The sequence below is a fragment of the Bubalus bubalis genome, chromosome 20, assembly GCF_019923935.1.
Source record: "Bubalus bubalis isolate 160015118507 breed Murrah chromosome 20, NDDB_SH_1, whole genome shotgun sequence".
NCBI classification, from domain to species: domain Eukaryota; kingdom Metazoa; phylum Chordata; class Mammalia; order Artiodactyla; family Bovidae; genus Bubalus; species Bubalus bubalis.
The window spans coordinates 56,273,652-56,298,178 of NC_059176.1; the positions used below are offsets into that span (position 1 = coordinate 56,273,652).

Here is a 24,527-nt window from a genome sequence, read left to right on the forward strand (position 1 = left end):
GGAGCAGTGGAGAGTTGTTGCCTGAGAACCCCCAGTGCGGTCCTCCCTTCATCCTTGCCAGGGATGGGTCCCAGGAGCCTTGTGTTAAATAGATGCCAGAATCCGCGGATGCTCAGGTCCCTTCCTTACATGAAATGCTTTGCTGTTGTATTCCGTGTAGACTAGGCCTCTCCTCCCGTGTACTTTTAGTCATCTGTTGATTACTTTTAATACCTGCTGCAATGTTAATACTTATGTAAACAGCTGCTAATGCTCAGCAGTTTCAAGATTTGCATTTGGGAACTTTGTGGACTTCTTTTCCCCCCAGATAAGTTTTTGATCCCTGGTTGGTTAAGTCCGTGAGTGTGGGACCTGCAGTCACAGCGGTTGACGGTGTCTCCTGTAAATGACTGGAGGGTGTCAGCAGTAGAACCGTTTTGTTTCTAGTGAAGCAGATTTCTCATGAACTAGAATCTCATGGAACAGGACCTAGGAATATTCATGTCTTAACATTCCCTTGGTTAATCTCTATGGTAAGCCCTGCTCTGGGCAGTACAGTTATATAGATTTGAAGTAGACACCAAATGATGAAATAAGGACTTGGCCATTTTTCCTTTTCTCACTTTAGAACAGTGCCCAAACCTCGTGTTAAAAAGCAACCTAAGACTCAGCGTGGAAAGAGGAAAAAGCAAGACTCTTCTGATGATGAGGATGAAGATGATGAAGCTCCCAAAAGGCAGACGCGCCGCAGAGCAGCTAAAAATGTGAGGTAGGTGATGTCCCGGAAGGGTTTCATTAGTGAGAGGAAGGGGCATAGTGTAACTGGCTAGAGCTTGCTGTTAATAGGTCCAGGATCAGACATTTGACAGGTGAAAATAATGACCTGTGTCTTGAGATTGTATTCAGAAAGGTTCTTTCAAAAAGAATGGTCCTGGCCAATAGGAAAATGGAAATAATAGTGATAAATCATATCAAGCCTTCATTCCTCTGAAGAGAACTACTTCAAGTTCACGTTTCCTGGAGTGGTAGTGACATTATCTTCATTTCATACCATTCTTTGGGACTTCCCTGGCAGTCCAGTGGTTGAGACTCCATGCTTCTAATGCATGGGGTGCGGTTTCGATCTCTGGTTGTGGAAATAAGGTCCCACAGGCGCTGTGGTTTGGCCAAGAAAATAACAAAAATAAAAGTATAGCACTGTTTTTAGGAAAGACATTTGGATTGCAGTCTTGCTTTTGAATTACACTTTCAATCAGATAAATTCCTTTGAGTTTCAGCTTATATAGTGTTGGGCTTCCCTTGTAGCTCAGCTGGTAAAGAATCTGCCTGCAATGCAGAAGACCTGGGTTCTGTCCCTGGGTTGGGAAGATCCCCTGTTGAAGGAAAAGGCTACCCACTCCAGTGTTCTGGCCTGGAGAATTCACTGGACTGTATAGTCCATGGGGTCGCAAACAGATACGACTGAGCGACTTTCACTTTCTTTATATAATGTTACTTGGATGTAATAATCTTATCAAGGTTATGATAGTGTATGAATAATTAATAGAAAATGAAATAAAGGAATAGATACAAAACATACATATTTTACTTTATACCAGTCAGAGGGCAGTTAATTTCATTTTAGAGGGTACATAGTTTTCTTTTGGTCTACTTAAAGATGGTGAAGCTGAATCCTGAAGTTATTAATAACCTGTTAAGTGAATCCAGTTAACAATTTGAAAGCTAAGACTAGGCTTTGAATATATTAATGTGTAGCTTAGCACTTTTTCCTCCTATAGCTAGCTGTACTGCATCCAGCATTGTGTTTTTCTCTTTTGTAACTCCCAAACCCTTTGTTGTTAATGTAATATATGGTGGAAGGTTATGTTTTAATATTTTTAGTACCAGGAAGCATGCTCAGTGACTTGAAGACTTAAATTTCATATTCTTGTTATTGGGAGACAAAATGCAGGGTTGATGCATTAATCTTAGAACCAGTTTTTTCATTAGGCAATTTTTTTCATTATGCATTTTCTTTCTTCGTAGTTGTTTCCTTGTTTATACATAATAATGATGTCGTTAAAAAATGAAAACATAAGAATGTCCTTGTAGTTTTCTGTGTCTTGCTTACAAAAATCACTTTAGTCAGTTTTTATTTTGAAATATGAGTTAGCCTTCCTGCCGCTATCTATAAACATGCAGTAATACTTTAAGCAGGAACAAAAAAATGAACTTTGAGCCTACTTTATCATGGCTGATCTGCAAAACACCATGTTGGAGCCAAAAGGGTTGTCCTAATGATCTTACATATGGTGATTTTGGATCTGAAAAGATAGTTTCTTATTTATTCGGCATTATTCCTCATGCAGTTATAAAGAAGACGATGACTTTGAGACTGACTCAGATGACCTCATTGAAATGACTGGAGAAGGAGTTGATGAACAGCAGGATAATAGTGAAACTATTGAAAAGGTCTTAGATTCAAGGCTGGGAAAGAAAGGAGGTATGCAAAGACAGTGCTTCATTCTCGCTATAGGTGGCAACAAGCGTTAGGGCAGGGAGCGCAAATGTTGAAGGAGGAATGGATTTAAGGGTCACTGTTGCCTTAGGCACAGGAACAGCTTCCCTTTTTCTAGCTTTCTTAACCGCCTGTGGCCAGGGCCCTTCCCTGTGGCCTCTGCTGTTAGCTCCCTGAGTTCTTTCTGCTCCTCTTGTTTCTGCTTGAATGCTGCTGCTTCCTTGTCCATCTCCTCAGCCTGCTGCTTGCGTTGCTTCAGGAGCTTCTTGCCACCTTTGCGGCTAGACGTGGTTCCTGCTGCCACTTCCCTGCCATTGGAAGCTGGCAGATTACTTTTTCTCTCTGCTCAGAAAGGCCCAAATTTTATGTATGTAGCTTGAGTTAGTAGGGACCAAAACAAAAGGATGTTGCTGTTCCGTATTTATTGTGTTTGAACACAAAGATTTCTTTGATTTCACCAGCAAATTTTAGAATGTTTAAATGGGAAAAATTGGGTTTGCATCTTGAAAACATTTGAAATTGCTGGGCATGTTCATTCTGTATTGTTTGTGAATATCTGCATATTTGAAGATAAAGGATTTTAGTACTTCATCCAAAAAGAGACTCTTTAACAACTGTGTATTTGGAAAGCTTTTCAGGGTCTGGTTTCATACTTCTTAAAATTTAACTGAATCTTTTTCAGCCACTGGAGCTTCTACCACTGTGTATGCAGTCGAAGCTAATGGAGACCCTAGCAGCGACTTTGACCCTGAAAAGGATGAAGGCGAAGTCCAGTACCTCATCAAGTGGAAGGGCTGGTCATATATCCACAGCACATGGGAGAGTGAAGAGTCCTTACAGCAACAAAAAGTGAAGGGTCTAAAAAAACTAGAGAACTTCAAGAAGAAAGAGGATGAAATCAAGCAGTGGTACATTACCTTTCCTAGATAAAAGAAATACACTTGCAGCCTGGGGGAAGGGAGAGTTTTTAAATAGTGGAGAACATGACTGTCTAGAATATCAAATTTTGCCTCTGTCAACTGAATGAACGTGGAGGCATCCATGGTTACCTTTTATAAAACTGTGACCTGAAGATAATACATATTTTTATGTATAGCCAGGAAGTCTGTAGAGTTTAATAATAACAACGAGTTTATGGGGCGTTTTTCAGATCTGATCTTGTTGTCAGTCCTTACGGTAAGCCTGTGAGATTTATACAGAGTGTTACTTGTTGACAGAGTGAGCTACAGAGCAGCTCTGTGGGCCCCGGACTCCCGCAGCCTGAGTCCAAGGCTCATGTCCTTAAGCACCTTGTTACTTTCTCTGGTTATGCTGGCATAGCCTGGATGTCAGGAGTTTAGTGTTCTAGAACTCTCTGGGATATGGTATACTTAAAACGAATCTTGGTTTTACAGTTTACTGAAATGATGTGACAGGAATGTTCTGAAACTGTGATCACCTTGTGGTTTTTAGCTTGCTTACAGCTTTGAACATGTCAAGTTGTATGAGAAACATGGGGCTACAATACACACACCCCTAAACTGATAATAAATAAGAAGTGTAAGTTCCCCCTGGAGACACACACTTCAGTATCATGTGATCAGGTTAATTAGTGTTAGTAATAGGGACAAATGGGTTCCAATTCCTGTTTTATTACTGTGCAGAATATGCTATTTCAGTAAATCAGATACTTTTTTTCTTTGAGTCAACAACAAAATTATATATCTCTGAGGTATGGGTAGTTTGTAAAGAATCATTAGAATTTTGAAAGTCCTTGAAAGTTATAGTAGTATTTAATTTCAAGTTGCTGGTGGTGTTTTATAACTGAGAATAATTGGTTTTCTAAAAATGTCAACATTTAATCACTCCTAAAGTCCATCAGATATGAAAAAAAGACATCTTTTCTTATAATCTGAGTTTTATTGGCCTTGTCTGTTAAGATATATGAATTTATCACAGATCACATGAATTTATCACACAAAATAGTTATTTTTAGGTTTCTTTATAAACAGGCCACATCAGCAAGAACAACTGGTGTGTCCTTTAAGTCTGAGGTTTCAGTGTTTCTACAAGTCTTACATGTTTTTCTTAAAATCTCTGGCCTAATTATTAGTACAAGATCACTAAAGGGACATATGAAAGTAAAGACTAAGTTTCCTTTCCTGTTTTGACTTTGCATTGATAGATGAGTATGGATTCTCCAGATCTAATTAGTATGTACTCTTCCTCGTTTGACTTCTGGCCAGGTTAGGGAAGGTTTCTCCTGAAGATGTGGAATATTTCAACTGCCAACAAGAGCTGGCCTCGGAGCTGAACAAACAGTATCAGATCGTAGAAAGAGTAATAGGTAAGTACATGGAAACTCATTTAAGCAGTGTTGGAGTTCCAGGAATAAAGGAACTTTTTTTTGGGAGTAAGGTATAGATACTAAAAAATGCATTTTTGCAGGTGTAAATTTGGAGAAGAGTCAGATGCCTAGATTTATTTGGAAGGAAAAGCTAACAAGACTTGCTGGTAGATTTGGAGATGGGGAAAGACAGAGGGGTGGTGTCAGTATTCTTGACCTGAGCAAATAGGAGATTGGAGGTACCATTTACTGAAACAGCAAGACTGAGGGAAGAGAAGTCAAGAGCTTAGTTTGTCAGTTTGATATACTTCACAGTCATCTAAGTGGATAGTATTGTGAAGGCTGTAGAGGATGTGAATCTGGAGTTTAGAACTCAGTCTTAGCTGGAGATTGAAACTTGAGAATTTATCTGTGTGTAGATAGTATTTAAAGCCTAAGGTTTAATGAGATCATCAAGAAATGTACACATGGTGAGAGCAGAAGTCTGAGGGCATTCCAGCTTTTGAAAGTTGTGAAGAAACCAGCAGAGGAGAGTGAGAAAGGCCCGTCAATGAGGTGGCAGCCAGGGGGTAGGCGTGCCAAGCACCGGGTAGCTCAGGAGGCAGGTGGCGTTGCCAGTCAGGGAGGACTGGGGCTTGATCCTTCCGCTCGGCAGTAGTCCTGGCCCGGGGGGATGAATCCCTGGGGTGGTGGGGCTGCAGGTGGGGGTGGGGAGACAGAAATGGGGCCAGATAGGGTTGTGAGAACAACACGGCTGTCTCTTTTTTATTTTTTTAAGACATGAGATAGTAGAGTATATTTGTACTCTTCCTCACAGGGCCTGAAATGTCACTGTTTTCTTGGTTTTGGTGATAACTTACCTAATTTTCCATTTATTTAGCTGTGAAGACAAGCAAATCTACACTGGGTCAAACAGACTTTCCAGGTAAGTGAGAGATCTTGTTTATAAATACTGTCTAAGAGCGATGCATGCTTTGCCATGTGGTGTTGCCTTGGTTACACATAAAACAGAATGTCACCCCTCTCCTTTAATTGGCAGTTGCTGATCTGTAAATTTTTGTGTGAAATAGCTCACAGCCGGAAGCCGGCCCCTTCCAACGAACCTGAGTATCTATGCAAGTGGATGGGACTGCCCTATTCAGAGTGCAGCTGGGAAGACGAAGCCCTGATCGGAAAGAAATTCCAGAGCTGCATCGACAGCTTCCACAGTCGCAACAATTCAAAAACCATCCCCACAAGAGAATGCAAGGTGTGCTGACTGCTGGCCTTTGAGCTTTCAGGGGAAGATGTATTGCTGCAAAGGCCTGGCCACACACATAGATGCTGGGGGGAGAAAAGACTGCAGAAGTAAAGGACAGTTCTCATGTGGAAGAAGATGACCTAATCTTGGTATCAAAGGAAAACCATTAAAACAGGAGAGCAGGATGTGTTGTATAATGGCTTTACTGACTCTTTTCATCTTACTATTTACACAGTTAGATATACCTAGTTCAGAGATACTGTGGAGACTCCTTGAAAGAGTTAAAGCACTTTGAAGAGAAGTGGCAGGAAAAGGAAGTGAGTGAATTCTACAAAAGACAAGAATCTGTACAAGTTGTCTTATTTGATTGATCCAAAGACTGGATCAACCAGTCTCTGCTAGACTGGTTGTACAGATCCTTATCTTTTGTTGGTATTTATTCCCTGTATAAAGTGGAATGCTTGGGTCCTCAGTAATAAAAGTATACGTAAGACATGGCCTCTTTGTCCGAGAGGTTGTCTTCAGATTCATAGCACCAAACCTGTACCTGTAAAAAGCAATGTGTCACTGGAGGTCAGTGAGTGTGACGATATCCAGAGGCAGAAGTCACTGAGCCACAGGGATCACTGAAGGGGTTTTAAAACTAGAGGAAGTTGTGGTACATGAAGTGCCCTACCCTTGAAGAATAGATTGGAGCTGGTTAGACAAGATAAAAGGGGGCCCAGGTTATTGCCCTCTTGTGAAAGATACTAAGAGAAAGATGTTTTTGTAATATAGTTGGGGGACCACCGGGCCTCAGGGTTGGAAGAGGGAGGTGATATTGACAAATCAAAGTGTATATGTATTGAATACCTTGAAGGATATATTGACTTTATCCTGTGGGTATAGATAAGCCTACCCTCTTGAGCAGAGCAGCAGGCCAGAAACAGTATTTCATTTAGAAAGCTTAATCTAACGACTGTGGGTTGGAGACTCCAGAGTAAGTAACTGTTAAAGCCAGAAGGTCCCACCAGGAAGATGTAGAATAAGCCCCTGAAGGGAGAGTTGGTGTGAGGATGAAGGCAGTAGCAGCAATTGAAGGGTCAGACAGGAGAAGGTTTGTGGGGAGACTTGGCGGGAGCGGACAGCTGCGAGTGAGGCATCTGATTCTGTTGGCTGCCAGCTGCTCACAGAGGAGAGCTGAGACAAACAGTAATTACCTTATCGGATACTTCAGTAGGATGACCCTTCTTAATAGGGCACTCATTCCAGAGAGTGCTCATCTTCAGAGAAATGCTCCCTGCAAAAAAGGCTTTTGTGGGCAAATCACTCTGGGATGCACTCCTGAATGAGCTTCTCCTGTAAGCTCACGGCATCCACAAACATGGTAGACTTGAAAAGTCACGAGCCATGGGATGCATGTAACTTTTCAACCCAGTGTTTCCCAAACTGAGTTGGCCGTAGAAGACACATTTTGTGCAAACCGTAGAGACATGGCTTTACTAGGCTGCCAAATCTTCACACCTCTGAAGGTGAGAGCAGCATCTTTTCCTTCAGAAAGCCAGACTCACAGAGTTGGGGCTTCAAGGGAGGTGGGCTGCTTTTCAGAATTTACAAATGCTGTTATGGCAGCATAGACAGACTTTCCGAGAGGCATTGTTTTGTGCTGTTTATAGAGTAAGGTAACGCCAAGAGGAAAACAGGTGACTCACTGCCCCACTGTAGAGATGATGTAGAGTAAGTGCTGTTTAACGATGTTCACAAACTTACTTCAGGAAAGAAGCAATAACTAACAAAATCTCGGGCTGCCGTCTGGCTTTGGGGATGTAGACAACAATGCAGGAACTCATGGTCGGTTGGGTGTGGTTGGTGATACAGATGTGAAATTTCAATTCTTATGCTTTAGTGTAGAGTGCACAAATCATGGTTAGCATTTTAACATATGAACAGGTTTGCATATGAAGAAGGTTAACAGGTTAACATATGAAGAAGGTTTTCTTCATACCTGGTCTTTGTTCAATTCTGCATTTCAGGCCCTGAAGCAGAGACCACGATTTGTGGCTTTAAAGAAACAGCCGGCATATTTAGGAGGAGAGAATCTGGAGCTCCGAGATTATCAGCTGGAAGGTCTCAACTGGCTTGCTCATTCCTGGTGCAAGTACGTAGAAGATTATGTTTGATGTTTTCTCTACTGTTTCTGGCTGTTTAACATGTTAGATGCAAAGAATTACTCCTTTTTATTCCCTTCTTCAGGGGATCTTCCCAACCGAGGGATTGAACTTGGGTCTTCTGCGTTGCAGGCAGATTCTTACCATCTGAGCCACCAGGGAAGCCCCATTGTATATTATTATTGTTCTTTGTCACTATGTCATGTCCGACTCTTTTGGGATACCATTGACTGTAGACCACCAGGCTCTTCTGTCCGTGGGATTTTCTAGAATACTGGAGTGGGTTGCCATTTCCTTCCCCCTGGGGATCATCCTGACCCAGAGATCGAACCCATGTCTCCTGGATTGGCAAGTGGATTCTTAGCACTGAGCACAAGGGAAGTCCATTGTATATTATAGAAAAAAAAATCATATATATATATGTGTGTGTGTGTGTGTGTGTGTGTGTGTATGTATGTATGTATATATATATTTGATTAAGAGAAATCACTTCTGGGAATTTTCCTGTATGTGTAATTACCACTTTAGCCTGAAGTAAAAAGTACTTTGTTATTTAGTTATTGGGAGGGTAATAGCCAGCGACCTGTGTCATACTGTGTTATTCGTGAGCACAAATAGCAAGATAATTTGCCCAAATCTTTGGTGTGGAAGGAATTATTCTAAGATGAGAGAAGATCTCTAATTTACATACTGGTGCTAAAGAGTCCTGTGATTCCCCTGCTCCCCAATTGCTATACAGGCCATCCCATTTAGAGAAAGTTTTCTGACAGTTGAACTTGTGAAATTATCCTTCACTTTTTGTAATAAGATTACCATAGTCTTGGGAAAAAAGAAGAGAGATGAGACAATGAGGTTTAAAGGTACTTTGAGACTGTACTCATGAATTTTATTCACCAAGTTCAATTGCAGACTCAAGTATTCCCTAATTACTGTGCATTAGGAACCCATGTAGGCCTTGAGAATTTAATAGTGAACCAAGACAAGACAGGATTTCCCTGTCCTCATAGAACATACAGGGTGAAAAGTACCTTTTTAAACCCCCTCAAGGTGTTTTATTTGCAAATAAGTATTATATCCCTTGAAAAAGAATCCAAAGGTTTTCCCTCCTGTGTTTTCATCTTGCTTCTTCATGGTCCATGATGCCCACTGAGGTTGTTGGTACAATGAAAACAAACTGACGGGACGGGAGCAGGCCATTCTGCCATTTTTCTAGATCTTTCAGTTGCACATCAAATCTGGGGCTGGTCACTCCACACTTACGAAGCCTGCCTGTGAGGCTCTCAACAACTTGTACAGCGCAGTGATCATGGATGATTTCAAATTTGCCAGCGTAACCAGGCTTCTTCATCAGGGTTAGAAGCCTGACAGCAGCTTTGGAGCGTGGTTTGATAGGCACCTGGCATTTGCCTCTTTTCCACACTGTTGGTATTCCTGAGAGCGCCAGCCTGGACACCCATGTGCAGCATCATGGCGGCACAGAGAGGCGAAGGAGGGAGGGGAAGCACCTATGTCTGTCTGCACATTCCTTCCCCAGATGGCAGCTCTTAATTTTGTCAGTATTTGGTGGCAAAGCAAGAATTCTTATTTCAGAATAGAGTACAGCTCCAAAGCAAAGACTTGTGAGCTGCTTTTCTCAGTGCTGAAAAGATGGTTTTTCATTACGGAGATGCATTTATGTGACTTTCCCAGTTGAGCCATCTGTTTTTTGTCTTGTTAAAATTTATGTAATATTTAACATTCAGTGTAAGAAACAAAGATCTTGAGGTTCGATTCCTTTGAGAATGGAGGTCTGAGGTAACTCCTGTTCTCGATTGCTGGAAGATTATTTTTGTTTCCGAGAATAGTGAGATGTGCGCTTCCTAAAGGACAATTATAAGCTCAGTGGAGCCTTAGAAGTTGTGTAACTAATCCTCTTGCTTTACACTTCAGGACTCTTAGGAGCCCTCGTCCAGAGTCACACCCTGTAGAGTCTTTAAACTCATTAATTCAGAATCAGCTGAAAAAGGCCCAGTTAGCTACTGGGCCCTGGTTGTGGGAACCTTGCATTAAGTAACATGCTGTTTTGGTCTAGTTCCAGAAAAACAGGCAGATCAGACCTCCTTTCATGTGTATAAATGGACAGTGGCAGTTTGCTAGGGAGAGGAAATGTTGGAGAAAATTAACCCTGTTTCCTCCCCAGTGGTGTGAAAAGGTGAGAGAAATAAGAGGGAAATCACTCAGGGATATCTTCTTGGTGAATTAAATGTCTTGTTTTTCTAATCACTTAGTTGTCTTTAACTTGAATATTAGTTTTTGTTCTCTCTGGTCCACTGATTAAGTGTGTATTATACATATGTAAACCTCCCGTGGCCTCATTTTCAAGAACCTTTTTATATTTTCAACCTTACGGCATATATGCATCCCTGGTTTCCTGCCAAATGGACTCTTTTCTATTTCCAGAACATATTTCCTAACTCTGGCTATTTTTTTAAGTTTAAATTAGCTCAAATTAATTAAAGTTTTTTTCCTAGTATCTGGACAGTCCTTTCCTATTAGCACCCTGTTGAAATCCTGCCTGTCCCCTAGAGCCGTCTGTCTCAAAGTGTGGTCCAAGGAGTATACCCATATTACAGTGTATCCAGGAGTGCTTGTTAACAATACAGAGTTCTGAGCCCTTTTCCAGATATTCCGATTGAGCAGGTCTGGGGTGGGATTCAGAGATCTGATCTGCAGCCTACCCCTGCTAGATACCAGTATGTTTAAAGGAAGCTCTGTGCACCTGCGGCATGTAGGTCTGGAGAGTAGTGATTACAGCATTAAGCAGCCCAGTGGCAGGCAGTGGAATGGGTGGGCAGTCTGAACAAGGGCCCGTGACTGTCAGGCTGTAGGGCTCACCAGGAGTGGGGTAGCCCGTCTGCCTCTGCCTTCTGCATTGATGGAGCCCAGGGCATGTGCTTTACACCACTATTCCAAACCTGCCTTCTGTTATAAGAGGTAGATGGAAAGCGGCTCTTACAGTAATCCAGACCTCAATTATACTTAGGTTACTTGTTACCCTGCTGTCTTCTGACGCAGGAGACGATTGCAGAGGAGAGGAGAGGAGAGACATTTGAGGCTCAAAACCCCTGACTTGCTGAGGGATATCGTGAGGCCTTGATGCCTCTGCTGTTTGTGCATATACTGTTTTGTTTGTTTTTTGTTGTGAACTGATGATCTTTTTGTTTTTATCTTTTTCTTTCTGCAGAAGTAACAGTGTAATCCTTGCTGATGAAATGGGCCTAGGAAAGACCATCCAGACCATATCATTCCTCTCCTACCTGTTCCACCAACACCAGCTGTATGGCCCCTTTCTTATAGTCGTCCCTTTATCCACCCTCACCTCATGGCAGAGGGAGTTTGAAATCTGGGCACCAGAGATTAACGTAGTGGTTTACATAGGTGACCTGATGAGCAGAAATACGGTGTGTAAACAAAAAGAATTGGGATAGAATCTGTGTTATAAATGTATTTTGGAAATTGACCTAAAGCTATTATAGTCTTTAGTAAAATTGTGCTTCTGACACTGTGCTGTGCCCCTGTTACTGGGACATTTCTGTATCACAAAAATACAATTCTGATAGTCTTAAAAACGTATGCTTACTTTGTAAAGAAAAACAACAGCTGTACATGAATGGGAATCTTTCCTAGATGGATTGCAGTATTAAGTTTTTCTTCTTTCTTTTCTGTGTACTTTCAAGACCACTTAATTTACAAAGGATTATGCGATAGAGTTTACGCCTTATGAAATGTTAGTAGTATTTGACAGAGATAGTACTGAAAATAATTTAGTTCTTAGAATTTGTTTCCTAACTTTTAAAAAATGGGACAGTTGTATAACTTATAAGAAAGGAGTAAAAGGACGGTGAGCTATTTCAGAGCAGCAGACATGAGAATTATTTGTCTGATATCAAAGTTAACTTGAGCATCAGGAACTTGGAACACAGGGGCTTAAGTTTATCTTTGTTTGACAGATCTTTTCTTGGTAACGAGTAACTTTTTTTAAGGTACTGTGTGCCAGGCCCTGTGCTGGGTACTTCATATATATTACCTATAATCCTTATGATAGTCTTTAAAGTAGATGATATTCTTTCCAATCAACTGATGAAGGAAATTGACAGAGAGGTTAACACTTGGCCTCAGGCCAGCTGGACTGTGGCAGAGCTGGGGTTGGGACAAGGATGTGTTCAATCCCAGACCTGGGCTTTTTCACCACTGGATGTACGTTGGAATGAACTGTTTCTAGGAAGTTGCTGATAGTTTCATTGAAATTGCCTAACCTAAACTCTGGCAGATTTCATTGCTCTAATTTTGAGTTTCTAAGTACATAATAGTTCCTCAGTTTGTTGATCCATCCGTTAACCATTAAAAAAGAAAATCTAGATTATGTAGACTTGCTTCAAACACCACTGCACTGAAAGGTGAGGGCAAAGAAAAAGAACTCTAAATAATTGTGGGGTCAGGTACACTTTCTTTTCTTCCCAGTACTCCTTTTCTTTGTTCTTCCTTCCCACTTGATGGTGATTTTCTCAAGCTCTCCTTGACCCATTCTCCATTCCTAACTTGATAACCAAACTGTAGGAGCTTTGTCATGGACCATTGTGCTTGCTGGGTGTCCAGTTATGTACTTTATACTTTTGTATGAATGTGTTAGTTTTTATATTTGTTTGCATTGATGTTATTTTCATTCTTACTAGGTTGTATTTTAATCCTGTAAGCCTCCCTTTCCTCCTTCTTGGGGGCCATATCTTACTGCTATATGATTAATGAAATTTCTGACCAAGTCAGAAGTTGGAATTTGTTTTATTTACTAATAAAAGTATGCCCTACCCAAAGAATAATCAAATTATATTTCCTTAAGAAAATTTTCATTCTGGAAGATCTCTAGATAAGTTCAAGTCACCAGGGTTTAATTACTCATGAAATGCATTTTTTTCTCAAATGTATTGGGGCGGGGGAATATGGAGAGAAGACTATTTGAATTCTGGCAATAAAGTTTTTGCTGCTCAGTAATAGATCTTTTAATTCTAACTTGTATTGCTCTGTACTTTGGTTGCTTAGATCAGTTTAGAATGTATAAGGTATTCATTAAGTTCTAATTAGATTTAATTTTTTATTTGGCATATTTTGTTGCATCTGTCATAAGACTTGGTGGTGATATAGAAGGCTTAAAGTAGAAATTGTGTCTTAATTTCTATTTTCTTTTATAGATACGAGAATATGAATGGATTCACTCTCAGACCAAAAGGCTAAAGTTCAATGCGCTTATAACAACATATGAGATCCTCTTAAAAGATAAGGTGTGTAATTGGTAACCCAGGAGTGTGACTTGTCCAAATGGTGTGGTCTCTGCCTCCCCCTTGCCATGTTATTTTTCTGTTTTTATTTAAAAAAGCCAACAAATGAAGAACATAAAATCCATGAAGAATGTTAAGGTTATATATATATATATATATAAAAAACCCTAGAACCTTACAGTCGAATGGGACCTTGGGTCACCTAAGCCAATTGAATAAGACAGGATGAAAGGGGATTGAGGCCCACACCTGATAGGAGATTCTGGTCAGTCATTGGAAGCTGGTCTTGAGTGCCTCTCAGGCATTTGCCATCTTATTGTTAAGCACTTCTCCAGAACAGACGTTGTGAATGGTCTCTGTGAAGAGGACAGAAAAATGAAGCTCTTTAAATTATCTCCTTTCTACCGTTACTATGAAATGTATGTGCCAAGTGATCCCATTGATGATGATAGGTGTAAGCAAGTTCAGCTTGTTTACAAGCTGTGGCTTGTAACTAGCTTGTGGCTCTTGGTGTTTCTGTGCTTCAGGGTTGGGATGGAGAATAGGCAGAGAATAATCTTAATTAAGGAGAGACTGCAAAATCTTGAGTTTTTGTTTTTGTGTTGTTTTTGCCCAGCATACCAGTTTTTGTGTTTTTGCTTTGAGGCATGCAGCGATACCTGAAAGACCCCCTGTAGGTTTTAGAGGATGACCTGTTCTTTAGAGTAAACACCAGTCTGGCAACTAAGAGAATAAACAGAAGAGTCTTACGTACTTTTAAGTCAGTGAAGAATAAATGTTTCTGTGTAAACCTTTGTGATGGTATTTGTACAGAGATGATTAACACTTGAAAGTATTTTTAGGTTCCCTTCTGACCTGGTGGCTCGTTCTGTTTTGTTTTTACTTTAGACTGTGCTGGGCAGTATTAACTGGGCCTTTCTGGGAGTGGATGAAGCCCATCGGTTGAAGAATGATGACTCTTTATTGTATAAAACTCTGATTGATTTCAAGTCCAACCATAGGCTCCTGATTACGGGGACCCCTCTTCAGAATTCCCTCAAAGAGCTCTGGTCCTTGCTGCACTTTATTATGCCGGAGAAGTAAGCTCCTTCCTATGTATTTCAAAAGATGCTAGAATGTCTGAAATGCCAATGCTTTTTAACTTTTTTAGCAGACCTTAGGGAAAACAGATGGCATGGTTTGGGGAAAGCAAAGCATGGAACTGAGGCAGCAATAAAAGTGTGAAATGTTTTATAACAAATGATAGAAAGCTCAAAAATCAGTCTATTAAGGAAGAAAGCATATTGTCTACCAAGCATTTGAATTGTTTAATGCTTTGGAGGAAATAATTGATAAATAGAAAACATTTCAGACCTTCTCCCAGTAGCTATGAGGTCATCAATATAATTGGAATGGTGTATACAAGGTATACAATCTGAAAATAAAATATCCTAAATCTAAGGTTTTGATAGTAAAAGCATCAACTTCAGATTTGTTACAATTACCTATTTAAAGAATTGTGGGATGTCTTTACTGAAAAGATTTTTGTGGGAGAGATGGTATGTACATTTCATAAAACTTAAAAAATTATCCAATGGTGTTTGATGATACTTTAAATCTAAATTGTTACCCTAATGTGGAATACCCTACTCAGCATCTGACCCATCTTAGCATTTTCTCCACCACTGATTGTGCTCCATCCATTCTGGCTATCTTCTGGTTCCTTTAACAAGCCAAGCATTGCTATTCTTTTCTTTATTTTATTTTATTATTGTTTTTAGTTGATTGATGATTGGTTTACAATGTTGTTTTGATTTTTGTCATACGTCAACATGAATTAGCCACAGGTGTACATATGTCCCCTCCCTCCCACCTCTCACCCGTTGCCCGCTCTAGGTTATCACAGAGCCGCAGTTTGGGTTCCCTGAGTCATACAGCACGTTCCCATTGGCCATCTATTTACGAATGTTGGTGTGCACGCCTCCATGCTGCTCTCCATTCATCCCACCCTCTTCTGCTTCTCCCCACCTTTGTCCATAAGTCTCTTCTCTGTCTGCGTCTCCATTGCTGCTCTGCGAACAGATGCGTCAGTACCTTCCTTCTAGAGTCCATGGATATGTGTTAATATACGATATTTGTTTTTCTCTTTCTGGCTTACTCCACTCTGTACAGTAGGTTCTAGGTTCATCCACCTCATTAGAATGGACTCAGATGTGTTCCTTTTTATGGGCATTGTGTGTGTACCACAGCTGCTTTATCCGTCTGTTGATGGACGTCGGGGCTGCTTCGGTGTCTCGGCTGCTGGAAGCAGTGCTGCAGTGGACACTGGGTCCGTGTGTCTTCCTTGGGTTTGGGTTTCCTCGGGGTAGGTGCCTAGGAGTGACACTGCTGTTCACATGGTGGCTTTACTCCTGGTTTTAAAGGAGCCCTCGTGCCGTCTCCTGCAGTGGCTGTGTCAGTTGACATCCCACCCATGGCGCTGGAGGGCCCCCTTCTCTCCACACCCTCTCCAGTACTTGTTTGTGGATTCTTTGATGATGGCCATTCTGTCTGTGGTGAGGTGATCCCTCCTTGTGGTTTTGATTTGCATTTCCCTAATAATGAGTGATGTTGAACATCTTTTCATACGTTTATTGGCCATCTGTATGTCTTCTTTGGAGAAATGTCTGTTCAGATCTTTCTGTCCACTTTTTGATCGGGTTGTTTGTTTTTCTGGTATTGAGTATTGTATGAGCTGCTTGTCTATTTTGAAAATTAATTCGTCAGTAGTTTCATTTGCTATTACTTTCTCCTATTCTGAGGGTTGTCTTTTCACTTTGATTACAGTTTCCTTTGCTGTGCAAAAGCTTTTACGTTTAATTAGGTCCCATTTAATTATTTTGTTTTTATTTCCATGATTCTAGGAGGTGGGTCATAAAGGATCTTGCTATGATTTATGTCACAGTGTGCTACCTATGTTTTCTTCTAAGAGTTTTACGGCTTCCGGTCTTACAAATAGGTCTTTAATCCATCTCGAGTTTATCTTTGTGTGTGGTGTTAGGAAGTGCTCTAATTTCATTCTTTTGCACATAGTTGTCCACTTCTTCCAGTGCCACTTGTTGAAGAAACTGTCCTTTTCCCATTGTATATTCTTGCCTCTTTTGTCAAAGATAACGTGCCCATATATGTGTGGGTCCAAGCATTGCTATTCTTTTTGTCTGGAATGTTCTTTCTCCTCATCTTCAGAGGGGAAGTCACTTATTAATACCTTTGCCTTACCTTATGTGACCAGCGAACCTGAAATTCCTTATTGGACATGCTTATCTTCCACACCCCGTTTCATTTTCTATATGGCACCTTTCTCTGCCCTGCCCCCATTTATTTCCTCACTGATCCTGTGCCATTAAATTATGTATTCAGAAGTAGCAGGGATCTTGTTTGTTTATTCATCTGTGGTCCACAGACCTAGAGTAGTACATGGCACGCAGTAAACAGTTCAGTTAAGAATTGTCAAGTTAATAGATGAAGCGCCACTTTTTTTTTTTTAATTTGGAGAAGACGTGAGTGCTTACTCTGTGCCATAAACCGAGCACGGCATGTTTTGGACAGCCTAAGGAAACAGCTTATGGGAATGTAATGTATGTACCATAGAATGTGGTACAGGTGATGGTGCGGGACAGGGAGGCCTGGCGTGCTGCAGTCCGTGGGGTCGCAAAGAGTCAGACACGCCTGGACGACTGAACAACAGCAACAACCGTGGAATGTACCGTTTTAAGTATACAAGTCAATTTTTTTTTTTTTTTTAGTAAATTTATAGAATTGTGCAGCCATCCCCACAGTCTACCTTTAGAATATGTTCCTCACCGCAAAAAATTCCTTCTTGCCTGTTTGTAGTTAATCTCTGCTTCAACTTCTAGCCTTAGGCAGTCACTAAACAGTTTTCATCTCTAGAGATGTACCTTTTCTAAAAATTTCTTCTGAATTGAATCCTAATAAGTAATCTTTTGTTTTTGGCTTCTTTTACTTAGCATAATCATTTTGAGATTCGCCCATGTTACAGAATTTATAGAATTTATTAGGAGTTAGTCTCTTATTATGGAGTCATATTCCATTCTGTACACCAGTTGATGGATGTTTGGGTTGCTTCAGTTTGGGGCTATTTTGTTAATGATTATATACATGGAAGTGGAATTGCTGCGTTATTCATACAGTATATATTTAACTTCTTAAGAAGCTACCGGCTGTTTTCCAAAGAGACTGTACCATTTTACATTCCCATCAGAAATGTTTGAATTTTTTCATTTCTGTCATCTCTGGTACTTGGTGTCTTGTCAGTCTTTTGGATTCCAGCATTCTGGTGGGCAAATAGTGATATCTCGTTGTGTTTTGACTTGGTTTCTATAATGACTAGTGATGCTGAACATCTCTTCATGTGTTCATTAGCCATTAGTGTATCTTTGGTGATATGTCTGTTCAGTCTTTCACCCATTTTTAAGTTAAATTGTTTACCTTGTTCTCCTTTGTCCTTGGACGTGGGGTATCTTTTGTTGTGTTCCTACATATTCCCGTCAATGGTTGTTCAACAGCTAGTTGCGATTTTGGTGTTCTCGCAGGAAAAGATGAGTGCACATCCTTCTACCCGCCATGTAGCAGCACCCTTAATGAGTTGAAGAGGTTTTTAATTTTTTAAAAGTGGTCTAGATTGAAGTTCTTTATTAGACTCACATCTTCTCTTAAAGCTGTAGTACCTCATTTCTCCAGTGTAGGTAGATTCCTTTTATTTCTTGTCTTACTGTATTGGCTAGAATTTCCCATGTTGAGTAGAGTTGGTGGGAGTAGGCTGTTGCAGGATTTTTGTTAGGTACCCTTTATAAGGTTGAGGAAATTTTCTTGTGCTCCTAGTTTTTGAAGAGTTTTTACGAGCTCTTGAGTTGTGTTGGGTTTTGTCATGTGTTGCTCTTCTGTGCCTGTGGAGGTGACCATGAGATATCTGTTCTGTATTCCACCCGTGTGGTATATAGCATTAATTACTTTTTGGATACTGTCAGTCTTTCATTCCTGGGATAAATCTGACTTGGTCATAATGTTGAATCCTTTTTATATGTTTCTGGATTCAGTTTGCTAATATTTTGTTAAAGATTTTTCCATTTTTGTTTCTGAGGTACCTAGTTTTTTTGTTTTTTGTTTTAGTGATGTCTTTCTGGCTTTGATATCAGGATCATAGAATGAATTGTACAGTATTCCCTCCTTTATTTTCTGAAACAATTTGTTAAGATTTGTATTACTTTTAAAAATATTTGATAGGATTCGCCAGTGTTGCCTTGTGAGCTTTGGCTTTTCTTTGTGAGAAAATTTTTAATGAATATTTCCATTTCTCGTTATAGGTCTATTCAGGTTTTCTGTTTCATCTTGACTTTGTTTTGTTAATTTGTGTCTAAGAATTAGTGTATTTCATCTAAATTGTTTTGTTTGTTGGCATAAAGCTAGTATTTCCTAATAATCCTTTTAATTTTTCAAAGATCAGTACTGATCTAAATAATACTTTGATTATGGTAATTTGTGTCTTGTCTCTTGGTCTTTTTATAATAGGTAAAAGTTGTCAATATTAGGGATGTTTTCAAAGACAGCAGCTTTGGAGGTTATTGGTTTGTTTTGTTTTTTTCTATTTAGAATTTCATTTATTTCCACTCTCATTTTTATTATTGTCTCCCTGTGCTTTTCATTTAGTTTTCTTGTTTTCTGTTTTCTTAAGATGGAAGCTTAGATTATTGATTTAAGACCTTTTCTTCCTTTTCCCAATATAGGTACTTAAAGATACAGATTCCCTCCCTGTACTGCTATAGCTGCAGCCCGTAAATGTTGCTATCTTCTGTTTTTGTTTTAATTCATTTTCACCTGTTTTTGAATTGCTCTTTTGATTTTTTTCTTTTGTGCATGGGTTTCTTTTTTTTAAAGTGTGTTATTTTCTAAATGATTTGTAGTTTACTTCTGTCTTAGAGCACATGCTTTAAATGAATTATTTGTTATAGTCTAGTATGTTTTTTATTTTTGAGGATATTCCATGTATACTTGAAAAATGTTTATTCGGCCTTTGCTGGGTAGAATTCTGTGTCTGTTCAGTCACCTTTGTTAACAGGCTCCTACGTATCTTGCCGACCCCACGTGTAGTAGTTCTATCAGAAATTGAGTGAAGTGTTTTAATATTTAACTACAGTTGTTGAATGACCTACTTCTTTCAGTTCTGTCAGTTAGGGGGTTCTGTTGTTAGATGTGTGCACATTTATGTTGGGTTGACCAAAAATTCATTTGAGTTTTTCCATAACATCGTACAGAAAACTCTAAATGAACTTTTTGGCCAAACCAGTATTTGTTGTATGTTTCGGATGTATTGAGCTTGTTACCATTATAGCACGGCCCTCTTCGTCTGCAGTGCTGCTTCTCGCTCCCTGGGTCTGCTTTGATCTCGAGCTCCTCAGCCCTCTCCTGATGACTGTCTGCACAGTGTACTGCTTCCATTGGGTACTTTCGTCCTGTATCTTTCTCTAAGGTGTGGCTCCTGTGGACAGCATATAGTTGGGTTTTCCTTCTTCTCTAGTAAGATAATGTCTGCCTTTTGATTGGAGCACTTAGTTCATTCACATTTAATAGAATTATTGATATGGTTGGATTTATGTCTGTTTTGTTCTCCCTCTATATGTCTTATTTCTTTTTTGTTCCTTTGCTTTTTTCTTTGCTGACTTTTTTTGTTTCAACAAATAGTTTTTAGTGGTTGCTCCAAGGTTTTTAGTGTATACATCTTATCAAAATATTCTTAAAATTAATACTGATTTAATTCTGGTAAAATATAGCAACTTTTCTGCAGTATAGCTCTGTTTTCTCCTCCTTCATTGTTCTAAACCCAAGAATACAGTGATAAAACGATTGCTTTATTCAGGCTTGTGTTTGAAGGAAATTAAGAAAAGAGAAAATATATTTATACAGTCTTACATATTCACCATTTCACCTTACCATCTTTTAGTGATCTTCATTTCTTCTTGTGCAGTCAAGTCGCCGTCAGGTGTCACTCTAGCCTGAAGGGCTCTGTTTAGTATTTCTTGTAAAGCAGGCCTTCTACCCACAAATTCTGTCTTCATTTGTCTGTGCTGTTCTCTTTTCACCTTTAGTTTTGAAGAATAGTTTAAGACTCCTCAGAAGACAGAGAAGCTTGACTACTCTGATTATGCTCTTACTACAGCAGTTTTAGAACAGGCTTAGACTATTTCTTTTTTTTGCAGGCATCCTCACTATAGTATACTTGTAAGAGAGGAGGCCCCCTCTATGCCCCTCCTTCCTCGGCCTTCTCTTGAAACAGAATTTCTTAACCTCAGCACTGTTGACATCTTGGGCTGGATAATTCTTTTTTTGCAAAGTGGGGGTTGGCTCTCCTTTGCATTTTATGGTGTTCAGCATCCATGGCCGCTACCTACTCCATGCCAGGAGTGATCCCCCTTCCTCAGTTGTGACAACCAAAAATGTCTCCAGACATTGCCGAGTGTCCCCCAGAGGGTGAGAAGCACTATGCGAGAGAGTTCCTGCTGCCTCCCCGCATTGCCCATTCTGCCATCCTTCCCCCTCCCCCCAGTCTCATTGCTGATCTTTCGCCTGTTCCATTTGCTGCTCACCTGCTCCTCTGCTCCTCACACAGAGCTCTGTGAGTCAATAGCAGTCACCTTTTTGAGGAGGGAGGCAGTTTCCCCCTTCTCTTTAAATATTCTATTGTCCATTCTGTAATGAATACCCTGTCCATCATGTATTAGCAGAAGCCCATGTTTTTATACAGTGTGTTTTTCAAAATGTGCGTGCTATAAAACAGATGATGAATGAAAGTTTAGAAACAGTGGGGGTATCACCTATTAGTGATCTTTGTTTTCTGAAATGGATAAGAGAATTTTCAAGTACATTACTTTAGAGTTTTCATATTGTTTTCTTGTATCTGACTTTTGATATACTGTGTATGTTTAGCCTCAGATTGTAGTGAGAATATGCCGCCTTAGATGATGAAAAATGTGTCTCGTATCATATGGTTAATAACTGGATAGACTGAGATCGATATGTCTCATATCATATGGTTAATAAGTGGATAGACTGAGGCCAATCTCTGGTCTTCTGTGACCCAGGACCATGTCTTTAAACTTCAAATTCTAAAGAGAAGTAGTGCATTCTTCATAGCACCATAGAGATGAAGTAGAAGTATTCTGCATAGTAGGAACCTTGAGGCCTGTGGGAACTTATGTGCTCATTTTCTAGAGAAAGAAACGTGATGCTTAGTTTCCTCCAGTGAATGGCTAGCTAAGATTTGTCCTTTTGTTCTTGGCTAGCGAGGTGGATGGTAGGGATTTTGACTCCTAAATGGTCATAATTAATTTTTTATGCTGTTAAGCAACTGCAGCATTCCACCCAGCATGGGCTACATTTTGGGAAAAAAGTTTTATGTTTTTGTTTTTATAATTGAAGAGAGCAATTTTGAATTACTTTTTTCCACTAGAGATGATCATTCAGTTAGTGTTTGCCATTCAGTTAGTGTTTGCCAAAGTTTTCCATGTGGCCAGTTGGATAATTATTGGAGGATGGATTGGAGTTAAGGGATGTACTTTGTGTATGTGTGTGTATGCGTGTGTGTGTATCAGCATGTGTATGTGTAAGAGAGCTTTTTCTCTTTGTAAACTTTGTTTTTAAAACATTATTATTTTCATACATTTAAAAAAATCATTTTTCACGAAGGTGTATGTGTAAGAAGGAAATCCATTAGTTAAGAAGTTTAGATTTTCCTTTATTTCCATCTGAGCTTGCTGTGTGGACGACAAATCCTGTACTTTCCCCCTACCCTTTGTGGTAGGTCCTGAGGTTCATTACGGCTCTCTACAACTGTGTGTTCATTTTAGGGAAGTGATGCGCTGAAGAAATGTCATTGTACAGAAGAGAGGTTTACTCACATAACTTCCGGACTTTCCCTTCCTCAGCTGTGATAGGCCATGGTTCTCAGCATCCAAAAGTTACTGTTCTTTTTAACCAGCTGAGATGGCATTTCCTTTGTGCAGAGTCGATCAGTCACCTTTTCTGCATAGCGACTCTGACCAGGAGCGCACCCTTACTGTATATGGTTACTACCCTTACTAGAGACATATCATTGAGCCACTGTGTTCTGTATGTAGTGTTTTTGCAAAGTATGGGGCTTGCTTTTAAAGCGAGAAAGAGCTACGACTACATCAAAGAATTCAGCGTATACACATAATCATGTGCAAATGTGTATTTCATACCCACCCTACAAAATAACTTAGTTTGATAGAGTATTTTCGGAGATTTTTACCTCTTAGTGTTTTGTTGTTGTTGTTTTGCTTCTGCTGTCTAGTCCAGTCTGTGAATTGTTTTGCACTTTTCCTTTCACATATTTATCACAGGACTTCTAGTATAGTGTTCTCCCTGCTTTGATTTAATTTTCTTCTTTGTTGTTCCTCACTAGAGTGAGCTTCTGTTTATGCAAAATCCCAAGGTCTGGAAAATGCAGAATTGTTTCTACTTCGGTGAGAGGCATATGTTAAATAAATACAGAAGTTGATTAACAGAGGAATAGTTAAAATAGTGACTCTTTAGGCTGTGATGTGGTATCATCATAAGTTCACCATGATGACGGTATACCTTTTATATCCATGGTATTACAAACTGACAGTTGTCCAGTGCGTGGACCAGCAAATTTTTCTTAAAGAACTTGGTAGTAAACATTTCAACTAGGCATATGGTCTCTGTCACAACTACTCATCTGCTGTATAGACAGAAAGCATCCATAGGCAGTTTGTAAATAATTTAGTATATATCTAAGAAATAATATCTCATTAACTTTTTTAATGCAATAAGAATATACTAGGTGGGTGAAAATATTTGTTGCCTAAAACAGTAGGAGCAGTAAGTCTTGTTTTAAAAAAAAGTTTATTATTAAAGTTTTTAGACTAGTGTAGTTTTAATTAAAATGTGCTATGTAAATTAAAACATTCTCTAGAAATTATGTATCTCCCAGCTCTTAAGAAAGTAGCCTGATGTATAGGAATGGTCTTTCATTTCCAGTTGCCTCATACATTTTGCGTTGAGATGCTGTTGAGATAGCTCATTTTTCACATTGTTCCTTTTAATCCTCTTATCAGTTTTAATTCTTCAGTTTATGTTCTTATTCTTCATTGCAGTATGGCAGAATACAGTGTGCCTTCGGTTTGTCGAGGGAGAAGCTTTAATGGTTTTCTCAGGTCTCTACCGCTAAAGGTTGTTTTCTTTGCCTCTCTGAACATGGTGGTTTCGGGCATTGCCAGGTGTCACTGGCCTTGCAGCTGGTGCTCCTGGTGCCTGATGGCATGCCTGGCCGTCCCTGGGGTCAGAAGTGGCAGCAGACAGTTAGCATCCTTGTGCCCAGAGGCAGTGCTGGCATTTGACTTTCTCTCTTGTCAGAGATCTCATTACATGGTAGCTCTAGGTAATGTCAAGTCCTGAGTTTAGAATTCCGGGACTTGGCTGACCTCGGCACAGCAGGGCATCCTGGTGTTGGAAGGCAGACTGTGGGCCTCATCTCATCCACTGAGCTTCAGTCTGTACACAGAACTAAGCAGCTTCTTCCAAGTGCTTTGTTGGCTTTCATGTGGCAAGTCAGCAAGCTTATATTTTTCTAAGCCCCATGAAAGAAACTTCTTTCAATTTTTATTTTTGAAAGAGCTTTGATCATAGTGTCCCATACTGAATTTCTGCCACAGTCCTTTAGTGATCGAAAGATGGTTGAATTAATATTTACACAGGAGAAACTTTGATCTATAGAGTTCAGGCAGAATTTGTTATGGGTGACTTGTTTTTAAATTTCATTGATAAATTTTGTGCCTCCAAGTTCTGTTAGTATTAAATTTGTATCACTTACATCATTCTTCTTGTCTGGGGGTTGTTGTGTGGTTGATTGTCATTGTGATCTATTAACTTTTAAATCTGTGGGCAGTAAGGATGACTGATGGAAACGATATAGTTTTTTCATTTGGTGACAGCCCTGATACCACCACTA

General features: G+C 39.8%; 1 protein-coding gene across 7 annotated transcripts in view; it reads left to right on the forward strand.

Annotated features, from left to right (window-relative positions):
- The window catches only part of CHD2 (chromodomain helicase DNA binding protein 2), a 111,117-nt gene that overhangs the window by 33,694 nt on the left and 52,896 nt on the right, over positions 1–24,527 (forward strand). For all 7 annotated transcript variants that reach the window (XM_006078755.4, XM_006078758.4, XM_006078753.4 and 4 more), the window contains 10 exons: positions 608–748; positions 2,328–2,461; positions 3,159–3,384; positions 4,702–4,802; positions 5,683–5,727; positions 5,873–6,051; positions 8,055–8,179; positions 11,413–11,629; positions 13,415–13,504; positions 14,390–14,580. In XM_006078755.4, the coding sequence (XP_006078817.1) occupies positions 608–748; positions 2,328–2,461; positions 3,159–3,384; positions 4,702–4,802; positions 5,683–5,727; positions 5,873–6,051; positions 8,055–8,179; positions 11,413–11,629; positions 13,415–13,504; positions 14,390–14,580 (1,449 nt within the window). The remainder of the gene's footprint in view (positions 1–607; positions 749–2,327; positions 2,462–3,158; positions 3,385–4,701; positions 4,803–5,682; positions 5,728–5,872; positions 6,052–8,054; positions 8,180–11,412; positions 11,630–13,414; positions 13,505–14,389; positions 14,581–24,527) is intronic.